This window comes from Ornithorhynchus anatinus, chromosome 11, assembly GCF_004115215.2.
Source record: "Ornithorhynchus anatinus isolate Pmale09 chromosome 11, mOrnAna1.pri.v4, whole genome shotgun sequence".
Classification (NCBI taxonomy): Eukaryota; Metazoa; Chordata; class Mammalia; order Monotremata; family Ornithorhynchidae; genus Ornithorhynchus; species Ornithorhynchus anatinus.
Genome location: NC_041738.1, coordinates 36,191,049 through 36,214,413, shown reverse-complemented (window position 1 = coordinate 36,214,413; position 23,365 = coordinate 36,191,049). Strand labels below are relative to the sequence as shown.

The window sequence follows — 23,365 nt, the reverse complement described above, 5'->3', positions numbered from 1 at the left end:
GATCCCATCTCTAAGCCCAGGACATCCTTCTGTCCCTCTCCTTCCCTTTCCTCTGACCTTCTACACACCTTCTGCTTCTACAGGCCTATCAGATTTAAAGGGATCCGGCCCAGGTGTAGCATATTTTATGCTCCTGTCTGTCTCCTTGCCTTTTTTAAAATGCTATTTAAGCTCTTACTATGTGCCAAGCACCGTACAAAACGCTAGGTAGCTAGAGGACAGACTGGACAACGTCCATGACCCATGTGGAGCTCACAGCCTTGATCCCCATTTTACAGATGAGGTACAGAGAACTCAAGAGACTTGCCCTAGGTCACACTGTCAACATATGGCAGAACCGGGATTAGAACCCAGATCCTCTGACTCCCGGGCCCGTGCTCTTTTTCACTAGGCCACGCTCCTTCCCAAGTGCTTTGTCTTCAGGTGCTTTATCAGTCTCAGATGCAGCCAGGAGCCCAACCTATCCTCCTGGGACCCGAAGAGTGAGATATAAAAAGGTCATATACAAGTTCTATTGACAATATGTTGTAATTACAGGTAATGAGTGATTAGTATGCCTAAGGAAGGCTTTAGAATAGCTGATTAGAGACTCTTTCAGGAGCCCCCAATAAACAAAGTAAAACTTTATGAAAATCCCAATTCCCCCAGAGAATATGCAACCCTCAAGATCCTTCCAATCTTTTGGATGGTGTGAGCCTACCCAACTCCCCTTCTATACCCAGAGAGAGAAAGACACCTCAAGAGATCCAAAGAAAATTGGACAAAGCCAGTATGGGACATGAGGATGCACAATGATTATTCCTGTGCTTAGGTTCTTTGGTTGTTGTTTTTTTTATGATTTAAGACACGGTATAAAGTGCTGAGGTAAATACAAGCTAATTAGGTTGGACACAGTCCATGTCCTACATGGGGCTCACAGTCTTAATCCCCATTTTACACATGAGGTAACTGAAGCATAGGGTAATGAAGTGCCTTACCAAGGTCATACAGCAGACAAGTGGCGGAACTGGGATTAGAACACAAGACCTTCTGATTCCCGGGCCTGTGCTCTATCCACTAGGCCATGCTGTATCTCTTTGGGGCCGGGGTCGGGGGAGTGGGGCAGGGAGGGGAGAAGAGAAACTCTCTCCCACTCATGCGGGACTTTAGAAGCCAAGGGAAAAGTCCTAAACAAAAAAGCACCACAGAAACCTTTAGAGTTTGGCAGGACTTGACAAGCTTAGTCAGCCTCTTTTTTTTTATAGTATTTGTTAAGCACTTACTATGCGTCCAAGCCCGTTTCACGTATTGAGGTAGATACAAGTTCATTAGGTTGACACAGTCCCTCTCCCACATGGGGCTCACAGTTTAAGTAGGAGGGAATCGGATTTAATCCCCATTTTATAATTGAGGAAACTGAGGCACAGAGAAGTTAAGTGACTTGACTTAGATCACACCAGCCTGAGGAAGCTGGTAATAAACCTGTTGCTCCCAGGTCCCTGACACTCTCAGATAGCTTTGCAGAACCTAGTTTTTTGAAGCAGAAGCAGCATCTGTCTTGTGGGGGGGGGGGGCGGGGAAGGGTGGTTCCTGAAAACCTCCAGGTATCAGTGATATTTAATGAGCATTTACCATGTGCCGAGTACTGCACTAATCACTTAGGAAAGTACAAACCAGAGTTTGGTAGACACAATCCCTGTCTACAATGGCCTTACAATCTACAGGGGGAGACAGACATTAAAATAAATGTCAGCTAGGGGAAATAATTACAGATAGGGGGAAATCAGGTGCCGAGGAAATGACAGACCCAACTTGGCTCTCTTGGGTAAAGGTCTGGCTCCTTCCCAGGTATTAAGCCGGACTAAAAAGAAAACAAAATCTGTCTGAGTCCGAAGCTCTTGAACACATGTGACTGTCCGACCCAGCCCCAGGTCTAGACCAGTGCTGGATTTCTGCCAGATTTAAGGCAGGTGAAATGGCTTGGAGTCAGGCGCACACAAATCTTTCCCACCATCAGCTCAAAAAGCATGAGAGGGAAGGGCTCAACTATGACAATCCCTGGAGAAAGCCTCAGGGAGCAAGGTGGAAGGGGGCAGCTTTTTACATTGACCATTAGGTCGCCATTTTGAAAGCCCAGGTCTAAGAACTAAACACAAAAATGTTTCTAGTCATATGACTTAGTTGCAGAAGTCAAGTCTCCACCCTCCAATCATCTAACTTTCATCTTAAGTCCTTACTGTCAGCACTTAGAACAGTGTTTGGCACATAGTAGGTGTTTGACAAATACCATCATTATTATTATTGGTTAAAAAAAAAAAACCCACCAGTTGGAAAACCACTATTTACTCCACCTTTTCCTCTATCAAGGACCTGATCCCAGCACTTGAAACTCCTAATGCCCGGACCTCAGAGGGTGGAACAATTCAATATACTTGGCTTAGTATTAAAAATCTGGACCTTCCAAATCCATCCACCATTTCAGATTCCTAAGACCACCTCCTCCCCATCTTCCCATGACGGGATCTTTTAGCAATAGCCAGGAGGGTTACTATGGTGGAGAGAAACTCTCATTCTAATGAGCCCAGTGATTCTTGTGGTCGACGTGTGGTCTCACTGAGCATCGTTCACCGAGGGCAGTCCCACTTGGGACTCGGGGAGAAGGTTCTGTAACCAAGAGACATACAAGAACAAGCGCATTCTTGGACAGATGCATTTCAGAAGCAGCCAGCACCAGAGACCAGTGGCAAAGGCGCACATAGAATGCAATGAAAAATGTTCATTTGAGTCCCTTTCCCCCCGCCCCATTTCTCCCTTCCTCTATCTCAAGTTACAAAGTTAGCAGCTTCCTTTCCTTTGCTACCGTGAAGAAAGGAGTCCATCTGGTTTGGATTTAACCAGCTCGCTTGAGGTGCCTCAAAATTCCCAAGAGATATAGCACTGCATGTTTCAGACCATTCCCAGGTCCCTCATGAAGAAACTGGGACTTAGGAGGTGCTTCTAGATGGAACACAGGTGGGAATTGATGGGGCAAGGTTTAGAGATGGGAGAAAATCACAAAAGTGTCTGATATCCCTCTCTGCTTCGATTCTCTTTACTGTTCCCCTTCAACTCTCAGATAAACACTACTGGAATATAAACCGAACCTTTCCAGGGCTTTATAGGTACCACAATCTCAACTAGGGGTAGTGATTGCGTTTAGACCGTGAGCCCGTCATTGGGCAGGGATTGTCTCTATCTGTTGCCGAATTGTACATTCCAAGCGCTCAGTACAGTGCTCTGCACATAGTAAGCGCTCAATAAATACTATTGAATGAATGCATGAATACTAGGGGTAGCATGTGGCAAATCCAGCAGTGGAGTAAGAGGATTCAACCCCCGAGTCCAGCCTCCCTGCCCAGGGCTCCAAACCACCGCTTCTCCCTGCAGTGATGACACTCCGCCCTAATAATGGTAAAAGGGTCAGGTTCTTCCATATCCGACATCTCTGTGGAGTCGCAGACCCTATTTGCAGGCGGGATTAGAGGACAGGCCAGAAGGCACTTTACGACAAGCCTGGGAGAAGGAGAAAGGAGAGACGGAAGCCAGGAGAAAAGTAAAAGCGGGAATATCTCCCAGTTAGCTCTAGACAACTCCCGAGGTTATGGTGTTTCCCAAAGAGGCTGCGAAAGGGAGGGGAATTCTAGAAGGGGATTTCACGGGAAAAGGAGGTGGAAGCGAGATCCATCATCCTGTCGGCCCAATTTCTCCTCCTTAAGCCATTAATCAAGCAGGAGCAGTAAGGCTGGAAAATGCTAAGGGAAAGGAAATCCTGAGTAGGGCTGGAGCAGAGACGGCTTGAAGGAAAAGCACCGGACAGGATGTTCCAGGAGGAAAAGCAGCAAAGTCTGCTGATTATTGTCAGGACAAAGGAAATTATGGCTGGGGGTCCAGAAGCAAGCGAGGGGCAGGGCAAATGAGTGGTTAAGCTAAAAGGAGTCTAGGAAATGTGTCAAATGTCAGGGTGAGGGAAGGGGAGGGGGAAGGATACCCCGGTGCGGAGGACTTCCCTGGGAGTCCCGGGAATTGGGGTTTTTCCCAGCTCAGCCAGCCCGGCTTTGACCTTGACCAAGCCACTCCTTTCAGCTCTACGCCTCAATTTTCCTCCTCCATCCCAATCTCCCAAGGATTGCATAAAGATCGAGAGAAGGGGGTGGGTGGAGAAGCCCGGGTGCGAGAGGAGCAGGACCGGGTGGGGAGGAAGACCCTGCTGGGAGTCTTGGGCGGTGGGGGAGGAGGAGGAGAATGGGGGGAGGGGAGACCCGGCCTTGGGAAACGGGTCCTTGGGAATCCGGGAAGGCAGGGATGGAGCTGAGGGCGTCGCCTCCTCCTCCTCCCCCGGTCCCCAGCCCCCAGGCCGGGGTCCCGGAAGGTCGGGCGGGACCAGGCCTCGCCCCCCGCCCACTTTCCCCCCATGAAGCCCCCAAAGCCCCCATCCAAAGCGGCCTCCGACGCGTCCAGAGGATTTGGAGGGAGGGAAGAAACGCCGCACGCAGCACCCGGCTCGCCCTTCCCCGTCCCCCTCCTCATCCCCATTCCCATCCCCAACCCGCCGGACCCCTCCTCGTCCTCATCCCAAACCCGCCAGACCCCTCCCCCCGCTCCTTTCCCTATCCCAAACCGGGCAGTCCCCTCCCTCCCTCCCCCTCTCCAACCCAAACCCAGCAACCCGCCGCTCCTTCCTCATCCTAAACCCGGCAGCCCCCTCCTCTCCCTATCCCAAACCCAGCAACCCCCCGCCCCTTCCCCATCCTAAACCCGGCAGCCCCCTCCTCTCCCTATCCCAAACCCAGCAACCCTCCACCCCTTCCCCATCCCAAACCCAGCCACCCCCCACCCCTTCCCCATCCCAAACCCAGCCACCCCCCACCCCTTCCCCATCCCAAACCCAGCCACCCCCCACCCCTTCCCCATCCCAAACCCAGCCACCCCCCACCCCTTCCCCATCCCAAACCCAGCCACCCCCCACCCCTTCCCCATCCCAAACCCAGCAACCCCCCACCCCTTCCCCATCCCAAACCCAGCAACCCCCTCCCCTTCCCCATCCTAAACCCGGCAGCCCCTTCCCCTCCCCATCCCCAACCCAGCAACTCCCCTCCCTTTCCCCATCCCAAACCCAGGCAGCCCCTTCCCCATCCCAAACTCGACAACCCCCTCCCCACTTCTCCCCTCCCCATCCCAAGCCCGGCAGCCCCCGCCCCATCCCAAACCCGGGCATCCCCCCCTCCCTGGCACCGGGATGGGCAGCAGGGTCGTCGCCGGCCTCGCTCACCGTGGGGGTCCCGCCGCCGCCGGTGCAAGGAGACACGCTGCCAGCCGCAGCCCCGCAGCCCCAGCTCCCTTAGCTCCGCCGAGCCTCTCCGGGGGGCTCCGGTCCCCGCAGCTCGGCTGCTCCTGCTGCAGCTGATGCTGCTGCTCCTGCAGCTGCTGCTGCTGCTGCGGCTCCTGCAGCTGCTGCTGCTGCCTCCGTCCCCTCCCGAGCCCCCTTCCTTCCTTCCTTCCGTCCTCCCTTCCTTCCCCTCCCCCCCAAGCACTGATTTGAGATGAGGGCAATGGAGGGGAGGGGGTTTAGCAGCCCCCTCCCCATGCGCACCGCCCCCTCCCCTCCCCTCTCCCCGCCCCGGGCAGCGGAACTCTGGGAAATGGAGTCCGCCTGGCCGGGGAGCCCCAGGCGGGAGGGAGGGCGAGAACTACAACTCCCGGCACGCCCTGCGCGCCGGAGCGGGGGATTGTGGGGGTTGTAGTCCGCCTGGAGCCTGGAGGGGTGTGGCCGGTCCGAGCCCCACAGGCTTCAACGAGATGACAGACGGAGGGTCCATGAACGCAGACCTTCGCCCCGTGCCTCGGGGAAGGGAGAATCCATTAAGCTTAAGGGCACGGATGGAAAATGAACAGCGTGGCTCCCTGGAAAGAACCCAGGCTCGGGAGTCAGAGGACATGGGTTCGAATCCAGCCGTGCCCCCTGACTGCTGGGTGAAGCAGCGTGGCTCAGTGGAAAGAGCCCGGGCTTTGGGGTCAGAGGTCATGAGTTCGAAACCCAGCTCTGCCCCTTGTCTGCTGGTGACTGTGGGCAAGTCACTTCACTTCTCTGGGCCTCAGTGACCTCCTCTGTAAAATGGGGATTAACTGTGAGCCTCACGTGGGACAACCTGTTGACCCTGTATCTACCCCAGTGCTTAAAACAGTGCTCTGCACATAGTAAGTGCTTAACAAATACCAACGTTATTATTATTATTATTAAAATGTGGCTGTTAGGGATAAGTGGTCTGCAGTGCAGTGTGCCATGTGCCAGCAGTGCCTTGGAGAGTCAAACCAACTTCGGGCATGCCAACTTGGTTTTGGGGCCCCTCAGCCCCAAGGATGCTAGACAAAGAACCTGAAATGGTACCAAGAAATGATGATGATGATGATGGTATTTGTTAAGCACTTACTATGTGCCAAGCACTCTTCTAAGCCCTGGGAAAGATACAAGGTAGTTGGGTTGTCCCACACGGGGCTCACAGGCTTAATTCCCATTCTACAGATGAGGCACAAAGTAGTTAAGTAGCTCGTCCAGAGTCACCCAGCACATGCCCTATCTCCTCAAAGCGGCCAAACAATCGCACTTTCCCTCTTCAAAGACCTCACCTCCTCCAGAAGGCCTTCCCAGACTGAGCTCCCCTTTTCCTCTGCTTCCTCTCCCCTCCTCCCCAACTCACTCCCTTTGCTGTCTCCCTCCCCGCCGCCCCCAACACTGGTGTATATATGTACATATTTATAATTATATTTATATTAATGATGTGTATCTATCTACAATTCTATTTATTTGTGTTGAAGCTATTGATGCCTGTTTACTTGTTTTGATGCCTGCCTCCCCCCTTCTAGACCGTGAGCCCATTGTGGGCACGGATTGTCTCTAGTCTTGTCTCACGGATTGTTGCTGAATTGTAATTTTCAAGCACTTAATACGGTGTTCTGCACACAGAAAGCACTCAGTAAATACAATTGAATGAATGAAATCATGGAGCCAGAATTAGAACTCACATCCTCTGACTCCCCCAAGCCCGTGCTCTTTCTGTTAAGTCACTCTGCTCCCAGGTTTAGTTCCAATTCCAGTTTTTGAATTTTGTTTTTTTTAACAACTGTTTCAAACTGCTCTGAGATCATTTCTCATAGGAACAAGAAGCAGCAGGGACTAGTGGATAGAGCCCGGCCATGAGACTCAAAATGACCTGGGTTCTAATGCTGCTCCATTTAGTGATCTTAGGCAAGTCACCTAACTTCTCTGTGCTTCAGTCCCCTCATCGGTAAAAAGGGAATTGAGGCTGGGAGCCCCGTGTGGGGCAGGGACTCTGTCCAACCTGATTACCTTATATAATTGTGGTATTTTTTCAGTGCTTACTGTGGATGCAAGGTAATGAGGTTGTCCCACATGGGGCTCACGGTTCTTAATCCCCATTCGACAGATGAGGTAACTGAGGCACAGAGAAGTTAAGTGACTCGTCCAAGGTCACACAGCAGACAAGTGGCTGAGTGGGGATTAGAACCCATGTCCTCTGACTCCCAAGCCTGTGCTCTTATCTCTAGGCCACGGTGCCCAGTGCTTAGAAAAGTGCCTGGCACATAGTAAGCCCTTAGCCAAATGCCATTAAAAAAAAAAAAGGATTGTGAGACAAAGAAGCAGAAGTGAAAACGGCCAGGCAAAGCTGACAACAGCACAACATAAGATGATATTTGTGTGCACACAATGCGATCATCCCTGTCGGTCCCACATTAGAGTTTTCTGTCATACGTGTATCTAGAGGTGACAGGTAGATGGGACACTGTATGAGTTGCATGTTCGTGAGTCTGCCGCACGGAACGGGATAATGATTAGATAAAATCCAATTTCATCCAAATCCAAAATCCAGTGTCCAGGCTCTGAATGCAGAAGCTAGGACTCAGTAACTCTCTTGGCTGAGAAAGTCCAGGTTTGGCCCCAAACACGTAACTGAGGGGGCTGACAGCCAAGTGGCGGTGAGGTCTGACAGATGCCAAATTATTGCGCATCCCCCGCCTCTGCTGCTGGGGAGGGATGGGCAGGTTCTTGTGTCGGGAAAAGAGGTAGTAGGGGTTGCTCAGATGCCCTCTACTGTCAACACCTCTCCCTTGTGGAATTTGGTGCCGGCCATGGAAAGGTGTGCTAAAAATAAGCATCAGGTGCATCTCTTGGGAGAGGAGCAGCGGCACAAAACGCTATTTGCAGCAGAAAATTCCACCTCTCTCACCAGCTCAATTTCCACCCTGGAAGGTAGCTTGCTGAGGTGCTAAAAATCGAGCCAGGGAACAGAGGATGGGATCTTAGCTGTGCCACAGGTGCCCGAGAAGCAGCGTGGCCTGGTGGATAGAATCAGGGAACCTCTGTCGTAATAATGGTGCTTGTTAAGCACTTAATAAAGCCCTGTACTGGGAGTCAGGACCTGGGTTCTAATCTTGGCTCCGCCACTTGTCCGCTGTGTGACCTTGGGAAAGTCTCCTGACTTCTCGGTGCCTCAGTTACCTCATCTGTAAACCAGGATTAAGAGTGTGAGCCCCACGTGGCACATGGACTGTGTCCAATCTGATTAGTTTATATCTACCCCAGCGCTTAGTACAGTGCCTGGCACTTAGAAAGAACAAATATCATAAAATTAAAATACAGATAACAGTGCCTAACCAAACAGTACTGTTCTCCAAGTGGTAAGTCACAAACTAGCTGGAGTTCTTTAACAATCAAAACACTCAAGCGATGGTTTTTACTGAGCACTTACTTTGTGCAGAGCACTGTACTCAGCACGTAGAATAGATGCATTATTAAGCAGTTAATAGGAGTAACAAGCACCTAAGTGCCCACAACATCTTTTATCACTCAAGTACTTATCTTACATACAATATTACTTAAGCACTAACTCTCAGACTTATTCCCCGTTGCTTCTTCCTCCTATCTGTAATTTAATTTAGCCTCAGTCTCCCTCATTAGATTGCAAATTCCTTGAGGTCAGGTATCATTTCTACTACCTCTATTGTATGCCCTCAAGTGTTTAGTACTGTCTGACTAATTTATACTGATGTCAGTCTCCCTCTCTAGACTGTAAACTTGTGGGCAGGGAATGTGTCTACCAGCTCCGTTGTACTGTTAATATCGTGTTCTCCCAAGCACTTAGTACAGTGCTCTGCACACTATAAGTGCTCAATAAAAACGATTGATTGATAATGAAAGAGGCAGCAGGGCACTAGTATAAGAATCAGGAAACCACCGTTAAAATGATGGTACTTATAAGCACTTAATAAAGCAGTGTTCAAAGGATTGGGGTAGACACGAGATAATCAGGTCAGACACAGTCCCTGTCCCTCACTGGGCTTAAAGTCTAAGTAGGAGGAGGTTCGTGCCCCGATCTCATCCACCTCACCTCCAACACCTTCCCCACATCCTTCCCCTGGCGTAGAAATCTCTCTTGCTACATATGTGCCAGACCACCACTCTCCCCATTTTCAAACAGTATTTGAAGCATTCCAAGAGGCCTGTCTTTCCCAGATTAAGCCTTTTTTTCCTCAGCTTGCTCTCTCTTCTGCACTGTCTAGGCAGTTGGATCTGTGACCGTTGGACATTAGATATTCACCCCTCACTAAAACCTCAAAGCATTTATGTACATAGCTTTATATATTAACAAGTATTTATTTCTATTATTGCCAGTCTCGCCCTCTAGACAGTAAGCGCATATGGTCAGGGAAAGTGTTTGCTAATTCTGTTTATTCTACTCTCCCAAATGCTCTGCACATAGCAAGCATTTAATAGCATTGATTGATTTAATCCCCATTTTACAGGTGAGGAAACTGAGGGATAGACAAGTCAGGTGACTCGATCAAGATCACATAGCAGGCCAGTGGCAGAGCCAGGATTAAAACTCAGGCCCGTGCTCTTTTCACTAAGTGACACTGTTTTGCTTGTCCTGGTTCTGCCAATATCGTGCTGTGTGAGGCTGTGTAACTCTCTTCCCTCTCTGTGCCTTAGTTTCCCCTTATGGGAAATTGGAGATTTTCCCTTACCTAAGAGGTACTATACAAATGAATTATTTGGAAGAAAAAAATGTATCTAAGGTAGGAAGAGTAACTGTTATTACTATCCCTAGTCCACTTTCTTTGAAGTGCTGTAGGGTCAATATTTCAATTCAAGCATGCCCCAGGGCCCAAACAGCCAATCTTTGTTATTTGATGCCTTCCTCTGATTATACCCCCAATCAGTTGAACACTCAGGTGAGGCACTATAGGTAAATAAATCCCTCCCTCCTCCCTCCCGATCTGGACTTTAAGCAGTCAACAAAGAACAGATATGAGACGACTCTCTGCCCATAATGTACACTAGGTTTTTCAAGGTGAGGAGGAGACCCTTGAGCAGATAACCCAAGAAATTGCTAAACTAGGGAAGCCACCTCATTAAAAATGGATGATACAGCTGTTGATGTGTTAATTGCATCTCATTCAGAAGAATCGCTGTCCAACAAGGACCTCATTGAACTTTAACAACGCGGCGTATCTCTGAAAAGGCCGTAACAGATGGGAAATTTATCCTTTCTCCTCCACCAGTTAGAATTTAGGGATTAAAACAATCTGTATCGATTCTCAAGAAAATGAATTTATAAAAATGACTGACCAAAAAGCAGGATAGCCTAGTAGAGCAAAAGCCTGGGCATCAGATGGACCTGGGTTCTAATCCTGATGCTGCCACAGGTCTGCTGGGTGACCTTGAGCAAGTCACTTAACTTCTCTGTGCCTCAGTTACCTCATCAGTTACCTCATAGACTGTGAGCTCTATGTGGGGCAGGGACTGTGTTCAACCTGATTAGCTTGTACCTACCCCCGCGCTCAGTATAGTGCCTGGCACATAGTAAGCGTTTAAATGGCATAAAAACAAAAAAGAATCCCTAACAGATGAGTTTGAAGTATGCCAAGGTGTTCAGAAGGAGTTAGCCTACTACAGAATGCTTTAAGAAAAGAAGAAAGGCTGCTGGAAAACCTAAATTGCATAAATTCTTCATTAAAGTTGAAATGCCTCTGCAAGAAGAGAGGTCAGGGCGGAAGACGTAGGCTTGGAAATCACCCAGGTAGAGATGCTAGTTGAAGCCCGTGTGAGAGAATGAGTTTTCCACTGGAGCGGGCGTAGACGGAGAATAGAAGGGATGGACCTGAATTTGAGGGGCTTCCCACAGAGGGGGTTAGGAAGCAGAGGAAGAGCTGGCAAAAGAGGCTGAGAAGGAGCAGCCGGAGAGATCGGAGGAAAACCAGGACAGGCCAGCTCGGTGAAGCCAAAGTTGGCTACTGTTTCCAGGAGAAGGGGTGGTCCATAGTGTCAAAGGCACCTGAGAGTTCCAGGAGGATTAGGATAGAGCAGAAGATATTGGATTTAGCAAGAATGAGGTCACTGGTGATCTTAGAGAAGGCAGTTACCTTGGAGTGAAGGGGGCAGAAACCAGAATGGAAGAGGTCAAGGCAATAATTGCAAGGGAGGAAGTGGAGGCAGCAGGTGTAGGTGCTTAAGGAGTTGCATTTATAATATAACCAGTAGTGAACTTTTCATTCATTCTCTCGTATTTATTGAGTGCTTACTGAGAAGCAGCGTGGCTCAGTGGAAAGAGCACGGGCTTTGGAGTCAGGGCTCATGAGTTCGAATCCCAGCTCTGCCACTTGTCGGCTGTGTGACTGTGGGCAAGTCACTTCACTTCTCTGTGCCTCAGTTCCCTCATCTGTAAAATGGGGATTAAGACTGTGAGCCCCACGTGGGACAACCTGATTCCCCTGTGTCTACCCCAGCGCTTAGAACAGTGCTCGGCACATAGTAAGCGCTTAATGAACAGTGCTCGGCACATAGTAAGCGCTTAACAAATACCAACATTATTATTAAATACCAACATTATTATTACTGTGTGCAGAGCACTCTATTAAGCACTTGGAAAGTATAATTTGGCAACAACTTTTTTAGCAAAACCAGATCTCACCCTTCTTTTATTTTTTTAATGGTATTTGTTAAGCTCTGTGTGCCAGTTCCAGGCACTGTACTAAACACTGGGGTAGAGTCAAGCTTATCAGGTTGGACACAGTCCATGTTCCAAGTGGGGCTCACAGACTTATTCCCCATTTTATGCATGAGGTAACTGAGGCACAGAGAAGTTAAGTGACTTGCCTAAAGTCACACAGCAACAACCCCTTCTGGCTAGCTTCTTTCCTTTCCTCTCCTCTTGAGAAATTGTAGAATTTTAGGTCAGGAAGCCACTTTAAGAAGTCATTTAGTAAATTCTCCTGCTTCCCGGATCACATTTTAGAGTATTTACTTTGGCTTGGAAACTCTCCCTGGATCATCCTAGTTAAAGTCCTGCATGGGTAGATTTCTTTTCTTAGGCAAATCCAACCTGCATATGCAGACTTCCTAGCCATATCTGCATCTGAAATCTGCACTGCTGTCTGCAGCAATGAAAACAGCACCTCTCTACCCAGGGAGTACTTGGTCTCTGCCTGGGGAGCTGGAAGATAAAAGTGTGTATGAGTGAAGGAAATGGGGAAGGTGAACAGCAGTCAGGGACAGAGCACACGGTGGTCTATGTTGGTGTGTGGGGGAAGGAAGAAGAGAATGATGTTGGTATTTGTTAAGCGTTTACTATGTGCCGAGCACTGTTCTAAGCGCTGGGGTAGACACAGGGGAATCAGGTTGTCCCACGTGGAGCTCACAGTCTTAATCCCTATTTTCCAGATGAGGGAACTGAGGCACTGAGAAGTTGTGACTTGCCCAAAGTCACACAGCTGACAAGTGGCCGAGATTCGAACCCATGAACTCTGACTCCAAAGCCCGTGCTCTTTCCGCAGCGTTGCCTAGTGGGTAGAGCACGGGCCTGGGAGTCAGGGCGCCTGGGTTCTAATCTCAGCTCCACTACTTGTCTGCTGTGTGATCTTGGGCAAGTCCTTCACTTCTCTGTCCCCAAGTTCCCTCATCTGCAAAATGGGGATTAAGACTGTGAGCCCCATATGGGTCATGGATTGGATCCAACCTGATTAACTTGTCCCTAGCGCTTAGTACGGTGCTAGGTAAACACTTAAATATCATTTTTTTAAAAAGAGGTCTTCCCCTATGAAAACCTCATTTCCCCTACTTCTTCCTTCTGCATTACCTAAGCATTTGGATCTGTACCCTTTAAGCATTTGATATTCGCCCTATTCTTAGCTCCTATGTACATGTTGGTAATTTATTTTTGTCTGTTTTCTCCTCTAGAATGTAAACTCCTGGAGGACAGCGAATGTATCTACCAACCCCCTTATACATATATAACCATATATATTGTGAAGCACTTTCTCTGTGCCAGGCACTGTTCTAAGCACTGGGATAAATACAAGCTGATCAGGTTGGACCCAGTCCATGCCCCACATGGAGCTCACAGTCTTAATCCTCATTTTACAGATGAGGGAATGAAGGCACAGAGAAGTGAAGTGATTGGCTCAAGGTCACACAGCAGATAAACAGCAGCATTAAATTGTACTCTCCCAAGCGCTTAGTACAGTGATCTGCATACAGTAAGTGCTCAATAAATACCATTGATTGATTAACCGATTCCTTCCCAAGTGGATGTAAAGTGTGGGGAGCACATCCCAACAGCATGGGAAGCAGTATGGCGTAGTGGACAGGGCCCTGGCCTGGGAGTCAGAAGGTCATGCCTTCTAATCCCGACTCTGCCCCTTGTCTGCTGTGTGGCCTTGGGCAAGTCACTTCACTTCTCTGTAAAATGGGATGGAGACCATGGGGATGGGATCCTCATCTGTAAAATGGGGATGGAGACCATGAGCCCCACGGGGGACAGGGACTGTGCCCAACCCGATTTGCTCGTATCCACCCTGGCATTTAGTGCCTGGCACATAGCAAGTGCTTAACAAATACCGTGGTAATTATGATCCCAACTATGCCCTCAAGTCACGTCCCCTTACTATGCAGGTATCGCTTTGCTGGTATCCACCCCAGCATGCAGTGCCTGGCACATAGCAAATGCTTAACAAATACCATGGTAATTATTATCCCAACTATCCCCTCAAATCAGGTCCCCTTACTATCTAGGTACTGCTTTGCTGGTATCCACCGCAGCATTTAGTGCCTTGCACATGGCAAGTGCTTAATAGCATGGTAATTATTATCCTCACTATCCCCCCAAATCAGGTCCCCTTACTATCCAGCTATTGCTTTGTTGGTATCCACCCCAGCATCTAGTGCCTGCACATGGCAAGTGCTTAATAAATAGCATGGTAGTTATCATCCCAACTATCCCCTCAAGTCAGGTGCCCTTATTGCCATCCCTCCCTGCTTGCAGGTTACAGCCGCCAGGGCTTGTGGGAATTGAGGTGCCATTCCATTCATTCAGGGCTATTTATTGAGCTCTTGCGAAGTGCAGAGCACTGTGCAAAGCACATGGAATCCCTCTTCCCCACCCCTGCAGGTCTGGGGGATCCTCGGGGGGGCCCTCAGAGCCCTCATGAATGGCTTTCGGGGTCAAAGGCGGCCATCAAGGCCCACTTGGAGAGGACAAGGGCAATGGCGGCGGGGGGCGAGAACTACAATTCCCAGAATGCACCAGGGGGCGGCTCTTAAAGGGCCAGCTCCGGAGCGCGCCCTGCCAGGTAAGCAGGTCCTTCTACAGGGGGTGGGGGAACCAGGCGGCCCTAGGGGGGGCATCGAGGCCCGGCCTAGGGGTCGCAACCCCCCCCAGACCACCCCTGGGCACCCAGGACGGCCTCCCTCTCGGGCCACGGCTTTATCTTTCGCTTTCCCCCCTCCCCCAGAGTTGTGGGCCTTCTAGAGGGAAGTGCCCTGCATGGCTCAGATCTGCATGTTGGCATGTCTTCACCCCTTACTGGGGGCCGGGTCCTGCCCTAAACGTTGGTGCAGATCCAGGCCGAGCGGGTTGGACACGGGTCGTGGCCCACGGGGGGCTCCCAGTCTTCACCCCCCTGTTTCAGAGGAGGGGAGTGATTTGCCCAAGGTCAACCAGCTGAGAGGTGGTGGAGGGGGATTAGAACCCATGACCTTTTGACTCTCAGGCCCGTGCTCTACCCACTAGGCCATTGCTGGGCCTCCTGCACTTGGATTTGCACCTTTTAATATAAAATGGGGACCTCTTTGTAAAATGGGGATTAACAGTGAGCCTAAACGTGGGACAACCCGATTACCGTGCATCTATCCCAGCGTTTAGAACAGTGCTCTGCACATAGTAAGCGCTTAACAAATACCAACATTAATAGTAATGGCAATGATGGTGTTCATTACGTGCTTACTGTATGTACTATGTGTAGTAAGTGCTGGGGTGGATACAAGGAAGTCGGTTGGTCACGGTCCCTGGCCCACGTGGCCCTCACAGTCTCCATCCCGTTTTACAGATGAGGTAACCGAGTCACAGAGAAGTGAAGTGACTTGCCCCAGGTCCCAGCAAACAAGTGGCAGAGCTGGGATTGGAACCCGGGTCCTTCTGACTCCCAGGCCTGCGCTCTATCCACCAGGACGTGCTATTCGTACAGCATTAAGCCCCACTGGGAGTCAGAGGATGTGGGTTCTAATCCTGACTCTGCCACCATAGAGAAGCAGCGTGGCTCAGTGGAAAGAGCCCGGGCTTGGGAGTCAGAGGTCGTGGGTTTGAATCCCGGATCTGCCCCTTGTCAGCTGTGTGACTGTGGACAAGTCACTTCACTTCTCTGTGCCTCAGTTCCCTCATCTGTAAAATGGGGATAATAATGTTGGTATTTGTTAAGCGCTTACTATGTGCAGAGCACTGTTCTAAGCGCTGGGGTAGACACGGAAATCAGGTTGTCCCACGTGGGGCTCACAGTCTTAATCCCCATTTTACAGATGAGGTAACTGAGGCCCAGAGAAGTTAAGTGACTTGCCCACAGTCACACAGCTGACAAGTGGCGGAGCTGGGATTCGAACCCATGACCTCTGACTCCAAAGCCCGTGCTCTTTCCACTGAGCCACTCTGCTTCTCAATGAAGACTGTGAGCCTCACGTGGGACAACCTGATGACCCTGTATCTACCCCAGCACTTAGAACAGTGCTCTGCACATAGTAAGCGCTTAAATACCAACATTATTATTATTATCTGCTGTGTGACCTTGGGCAAGTCATTTCATTTCCTCTGTGCCTCAGTTACCTCATCGGACAAATGGGGATGAAAACTGTGAGCCCCATATGGGGCAGGGACTGTGTCCAACCTGATTATCTTATATTCCTTCATTCAGTCGTATTTATTGAGAGCTTACTGTGTGCAGAGCACTGTACTAAGCCTCTGGAGAGTACAGTACAACCATACTGGTGCTTCGAACAGTGCTTGGCACAATGTATGTGGTACCATAAATACCACAGTTAATATTATTATTACCAACTCTATTATATTGTCCTCTCCCAAGCTGTGGGCTTTTTAAGAGGGATGTGCCCCACCCGCAGTCCCACATCAGTTAACCTGCTGATAACGTATTTATATTAACGCCTGCCTCCCACTCCACACTCTAAGCTCGTTGTGGTTAGGGAATGTATCTACCAACTCCGTTGTACTGTAACAATAATGATATTTGTTAAGCGCTTACTGTGTGCCAAGCACTGTTCTAAGCGCTGGATACTCTTCCAAGCACTTAGTACATGCTGTACAAACGATAAGTGCTTGATAAATACTGCGATTGAGTCCACTGAGACTCTGGAGATTGGATCCTAGTCCCCAAAATTTCTTTCGCTGGCCGGCTCTTGCTTAGTTCGGGGCATGGTTGCGTGGGCACAAGCCAATTTCTACTTCTCATGACCACAGGAACAGGGCAGAGGGCAGCAGGGCAAGATACTTAAAGAATGGATTGTCATTTCAGTTTATCCCTCCCTTTTTCCTAGGTACTTTCTTCTCTGTGTGCCTGAAGCTCCCATTCTGTGAAACAGTTTTTCTTATACAAGCTCTGGGGCCCCGAAAAGCAGCGTGGTTTAGTGGATAGAGCACGGGCCTGGGAGTCAGAAGGACGTGGGTTTTAGTCCCTGCTCCACCACGGGTCTTCTGTGTGACCTTGGGCAAGTCACTTAACTCCTCTGGGACTCAGCTACCAATTTGTAAAATGGGGATTAAGAGTGTGAGCCCCATGTGGGAGAGGGACTGTGTCCAACCTGATCAGCTTCTATCTACGCCGGCGCTTAGACCAGTTCTTTGCACATTCATTCAATAGTATTTATTGAGCGCTTACTATGTGCAGAACTCTGTACTCACAAAGTCAGTGCTTAACAAGTACCATAATTATTATATCCTGAGACAGAATTAGATTAGGGCAAACCCCTTCAATAGGGCTGTATTTTTTTCTCCCAGTGCTTAATACAGAGATCTGTATACAGTTAAGTACTTAATAAATACTAATTAAATGCCGAGTCATTAATAATTCCTATTCCTTGAAGCAGAGAATGTTATTCTCTTCCACGTTCTTCATACTCACCCATTTTAACCCATGGCATCTCTAGGGGTAAAGACAACTCCAGTTTTCTTCCCTGAACCACTTTGACTTGGCTCAGACAATCATGGCATTTCTAGCGTAGTCTTTCATCAGTCAATCAGTGGTAATTATTGAGCGCTTACTGTGTGCAGAGCACTCTATTAAGCGCCTAGGAGAATACAGTACAACAGAGTTGGTAGACACGTTCCCTGCTCACGCCCTTACCACTGTCTACCTCCTTCCAGCTTTATCTGCTTCCTGAGGGCCAGTTGGACAATCCCACTTCCACTGAGTTTCCAGTCCCCAAGGCCGGCAAACAATTCAGTTTTCCTGGTGAATGTGCACCCTGTGTAAGACGGGGATTGCGTCGGATCCGATTATCCTATATCTATCCTAGTGCTTGACACAGTTCTTGGCCCATAGTGTGGTTCTTAAACTTACAGGAAGCAGTGTGGCCCAGTGGATAGAGCACCGGCCCGCTGTGTGACCTTGGGCAAATGGTCAGGGGATGTGTCTGCTTATTGTTATATCGTACTCTCCCAGGCTCTTAGTACAGTGTTCTGCACACAGTAGGCACTCAAATTCATTTGAATGAATCCTCATCTGCAAAATGGCGGTTAATACTGTGAGTCCCATGTGGGACGTGAACTGTGTTCCACCTGATTAGCTTGCATTTACCCCAGCGTTTAGCACTTAGTGCTTGGTACATAGTAAGTGCTTAGATGCCATAAAAAGCACAAACTAACTTCTTGTTCTTCTTATCTGTAGCTCTTAAAAGTGGTGAAAGTGACATTTTTCTGAAAGAGAGGAGTTAGCATCTGTCCCCACTAGAGTTTCAATGGCAAGAATGCTCTACTAAGAAGAAGATTAATTACCTTCTTGGATGTGGCAGTGGCTTGGGCAGGTTCCCGGTTTGCTTATGGCTCTTCTGACCTTCCCTGGGTAGGCCCATCAGGCAGCACGTTCCTCTCAGGACTCCTCGCTCAGTCAAGGGGATTTATTGAGCCCCTGCGGAGTGCACAGCTGTGTACGAAGCACTTGGGAAGAGTGTAACAGAAGCAAAATCCAGGTTTCTTGCCCAAAAGAAACTTACCGTCTAATGAACTTCCTGATTTTCTTGAAAACCAATAATAAACATCCCGCTGGACTTCCAACCGCATCAAAACTCCTCCTGGAAATACCGTCGGCTACTTCTGCGGACCAGTTTTAAGCTTCTCTTTCATGGGATCGAGGCCCAGATAGGAAGAGGGGGAAATTGAATGCCAACAGAAAATAGTAATACTTCCACACCAACTCAAGGCCGATCCTCACCTTGTCTATTGTCCAGGTAGCCGACTCTTGCCCCACTTGACCCTGAGGCCAGAGAGGGCAAGGGCCTTAGCTGACATCAGAGGGAGAGTAGGTGGCACAGGAGAATACAATCCAGGTCGTCGGTGTCCCGGTTCTTCAGGACACTTTGCTGCCTCTTATTCATAAGCAGAATCTCGGTTTTTATCGATTAGGTCATGTTTTCTCCACCTCCACTCTCGTGGACATTCCCCAAGGGGCTACCGGGAAAGCTAACGACCTTGAGTTGTCTGGGCTTGCTGAGAATCATACTCCCGTGAGGCAGGGAAAGCAGGCCCATCCATCAGTTGGGGACGCCATCCTGTTCCTGCCAGATGCCTCGGCTTCTCAGATAAGATTTATCTGGCTAATAGCTGTCAGGTGCAGAGAGGCTTCTTGTTCGATGGCAGGCAGCCTGCTGCCTCGTGGAGACCTCCGCTAAGGCTCCAGGAGGCAGAGAGAAACTCTGGAACCAGCGGAACCAAAAGCTTGGCAGAAGGATTCCCCCGCCCACCCCCATCTTTAAAACCCTACTGAAATCATATCTCCTCCAAGAGGCCTTCCCTGGCCAAGCCCTTACGTTCCCTATTCGCCCTCCTTTCTGTGTTTCCTATGCACTTGGGTCTCTACCCCTTAAGCATTTTCATAGTCACCTCAGCCCCACAGCACTTAATGTACATATCCCTCCGGAATTTATTTTGATGTCTGTATCCCCCTCTAGTCTGTAAGCTCCCTGACAGTAAGATATATAAGGTGGATTCACATTTTACTCTTGAGACTATTATAAGGAGGGGTTGGGGATTATTAGGAAAATAAACATTCTTTGAGATCTCCACGGCGAAGAAACAGGATGATTGGTGGGGGGCTTTGGCCTGGTCACAGCCATTCTGCCTCCTGAGACTCCCTGGAGTTGGGCTGACTGACCAGAGCTGTGTCAGCCACACAGAGTGTCTCTCTCCATTGTAGGTGTCTCTCCCAATATTTTTGTAATGGTATTTGTTAAGCACTTACTATGTGCCAGGCACTGTACTAACTGCTGGGGTAGATACAAGTTAATTAGGTTGGACACAGTCCCTGTTCTACATGGAGCTCAACAACTTAATCCCCATTTTACGGATGAGGGAACTGCAGCACAGAGAAGCCAAGTGACTTGCTTAGAGAAGTAACATGGCCTAGTGGATAGAGAAGGGGCCTGGGACTCAGGAGGACTTGGGTTCTGATTCCAGCTCCACCACTTATCTGCTGTGTCTTCTTGGGCAAGTCACTTCACTTTGTTGTGCCTCAGTTACCACATCTGCGAAACAGGGATTAAGACTGTGAGCCCCATGAGGGGTGGGGACTACATCCAACCCATTTGCTTATATCCTCCCCTGTGTTGAGTACAGTGCCTGGAACATAATAAGCACTTGAATGCCACCGTTATTATTATTACCTGCCTGAGGTCACACACCAGATTCCAAGCATTTAGTACAGTGCTCTGCAAATAGTAAGCACTCAATAAATACTATTGAATGAATGAGTGGCACAGTGAGGATTAGAATCCATTTCCTCTGACTCCCGAGCCCATGCTCTTTCTGTAGACCACACTCCCACTTACAGGTGTCTCCTCTCTCCATTGCAGGTGTTTCCCTTTAGGCCTTCGCCTGGGATGGAGCGGCATGGGGTGGAATGGACAGTCATCGTCCTGACTTGCCAGTACAAAGACAGCGTCTATGCCTTCCAGAGAGGTATGCCGAGGGCAGGGTGGGCCTACGAGGGCAGACCCAAACAGGGCCCGGAGCCAGTTCTGAGGGTGAGGGTGGAGAGCTGGGGCCGAGCCCCAACCACGATGTGAAATACCCTCAGCTCTGCCCGGTGCCCCTCCGATCTGCACCTAGGACTGCGTGGGTCCCTTCTCTTCCTTGGGCTTCCTTCAGAGGACTGGAGAGCAAGCCCACAGTCCTCAGGACCCCGGGCAGGGCAGGGCACAGTCCCTTGGTACCCGGGCAGGGTAAGGCAGGGTGACGCCTAGGCATTTCTGAGCCTTGGGATGGTCCTAATGTCATGCCCCCGCTCTTTACTTGGCTCTGGTAGGGTTGAAACTGATGCATCTCCCTCCATCAGACCTTTCCCCTCCACATGAGCACTGTTCTGCCATTCTCCCTCACTGGTTCAGCGGAGCAGGGAGCGCCCCTCTCACTCCCCGGATGGTGTGATACGTGAGGCCCTTACGTGGGCCGTATTTCACTTGGCTAGCTGTAGCGGCCCCTCCCTTGCAGGCGTGTTCTGGGGCAGGGCCTGCTCACCTTCACCTCCTCTGGAGTCCAGCCCTGGCTAGTACTTCCTCTGCCCGGGGCCACGGCAAGTGTTTCAGGAAACGACGAAGGACGGGCTGGGGCCACACCTGTTCTGGGACTTGCCTCCGGTAGAGACATCCCCTTCCACTGGCCATTCAGGAGCAGCCGTGAGGCAGCGGGGCAGTTCAGGGTGCAGGCCTGGCTCCTGGCCAGAGGGAAACGGCCGTTGGGATGACCTTCGGAGCCAACTTGGCAGATCCTCTCCTCTTTAGGGCTCCCCCTCGGCCCTTCCCCCCCCATCAGCTCTGCTCCCGGAAGCCTCCCGGCTGGGCCGTTCTGAGGTTGCTGGTATCCCCGGCTGGTACTGGCACAGAGCTTAGCTCTGCGGATTCAGAAGTCTCCCCTGTCCTGGGATGAATTGGCCAGGGTTTGGATCACCAAGGAGACGGGGACAGATCAATCCCGTCTGGGAGGGATTCCCAGGGAGCTTTTGTCTTGAGGCTCTAAGTCTCCTGGCTGCTCCAGACCTCCTGGGCATCACCAATGATTCCAGGGCTGGGGAGGGGCCGGTGCAGCCCTGAGCCCCCATCCCGGGAGCCTGCCTCCCTTTCCAACTAGGATCCTTCCCATTCTAGAATAGCACGCCAGGCCCCAGCCAAGGAGACGGAGCAGATGCAGAGGAGGAGTTTGGGAGAGCAGGCAGGGCCGAGACCCATCGGTCTTGGTCTGTGATTTGTTTGCCTGCATTTGTGGATAGATTGTGAGGATTATTCTGGCAAAATGTCCACATTCACAAACACACTCTCTCTCTCTCGCCCCCCGCCCCACCTCGGTCTCCTCTTTCCCTCTTCCTAGTTTCTCGTTTGTTCCTTTTTTTACCCTCCTCTCCCATTCCAGCTTCCTCCATCATTTCGTCTCCCACCTCATTCTCCTTTCATCCTGCCCCATCCTGCATTTCGTGTGTGTGTGTGTGTGTGTTTGATTGCTTCTGCACACTGTTTCTCTCCAGGGATGGGAGGGGAACAGGCTTGCTGGGATTTACAGCCGCGTCTGGGCAGCTTTCAGCCGCTCTGTCTAATTTATATCCGCTCGATCACGCTGCATCGATGGGGGGGGTGGTCCCTGCTACTGCTCTTCACTTCATCTTTTCCCCTCTAATTCCTCTGGAGTCGGAGCCATCGCTGCAGTCCGCCATCCGTTTTGTCGTCCTTGCTCTCGGCAGGAGGGCAGGAGGCGACTGAGGCGGAGCCTTCCATTTCTAGCAGGCTGCTCTCCCCAGCTCCACGGCCTCTCTGTTTCCAGTCTTGAGGGAGACGGGGAGGGGTCGGATGGAGCCCAGCTGGTTTGTCCAGAGCTTCTTGTCAGCAGGGTCCCTACCGATGGAGAGAGTTCTACCTAAATATGGGGGCTTCTTGCTAGAACCCGGTGAAGGTTGAGTTCCCACCCAGTGTGCAGGCTGTGACCGTCCAGACTCACTGTTTAGCCAATCCGACATGGAGGGGAGGGAGAGGGCAAAGAAAGCCTCACTGGCTGAGGATGGGATTGATCCTCTTGGCATTTGTGTGATTATTTTTGACCGTCCTCATCACCTGGGTATGTACGCTTGATTGAGCATTCCATATTATTATTCTGATTCCACTCCTAGTGAATATTTCTTGGTCTTCCCTATGAGATCGTCAGCCCCAAGTGGGATAGGGAATGTGTCTGACCTGATGAACTCGTATCTGTCTCAGTGCTTAGAACAAAGCTTGACACATAGTAAGTGCTTAACAAATATAAAAATAATAATAATAATTAGGGGAAGCAGTGTGGTCTAGTAAGTAGAACATGGACCTCATTAGACGGAGCACCTGAAAGCTGTCCAATCACGGCTGTAAATCCCATCCTGTGGTTTGCTGTGTAACCTCGGGCAAGTCACTTAACAACTCTGAGCCTCAGTTACCTTATCTGTAAAATGGGGATTAAGACTGAGCCCCATGTGGGATTTACTGCTGTAATTTACTTTTCCAAGCGCTTAGTACAGTGCTCTGCACACAGTAAATGCTCAATAAATATGATTGAAAGAATGCGTGACCTGGGTTGTGTCCAACGTGATTACTTTATAACTACCCTAGCGCTTAGGACAGTGCCTGGCACATAGTAAGTGCTTAACAAATACCGTATAATGATAAGAGTGTAAGCTCCTTGTGACTGGAAAGTCCTGTGCTTCTGTTCTTCCCAGGTGCTTAGTACAGTGCATTTCACTTAGTAAGTGCTCAGTAAATACCTTTACG

General features: G+C 49.9%; 2 protein-coding genes across 2 annotated transcripts in view; one reads left to right on the top strand and one right to left on the bottom strand.

Annotated features, from left to right (window-relative positions):
- Positions 1-5,462, bottom strand: part of ST3GAL2 (ST3 beta-galactoside alpha-2,3-sialyltransferase 2) — a 59,084-nt gene extending 53,622 nt beyond the window's left edge. Inside the window, exon 1 of the mRNA XM_003431271.4 lies at positions 5,288-5,462. The gene's annotated coding sequence lies outside the window, so the exon portion shown is untranslated. The remainder of the gene's footprint in view (positions 1-5,287) is intronic.
- Positions 5,463-14,636: 9,174 nt separating this feature from the next.
- The window catches only part of FCSK (fucose kinase), a 30,802-nt gene continuing 22,073 nt past the window's right edge, over positions 14,637-23,365 (top strand). The window contains exons 1-2 of the mRNA XM_029074484.1: positions 14,637-14,661; positions 20,438-20,543. Coding sequence (XP_028930317.1) covers positions 20,465-20,543 — 79 coding nt within the window. The 5' untranslated portion in view covers positions 14,637-14,661; positions 20,438-20,464. The remainder of the gene's footprint in view (positions 14,662-20,437; positions 20,544-23,365) is intronic.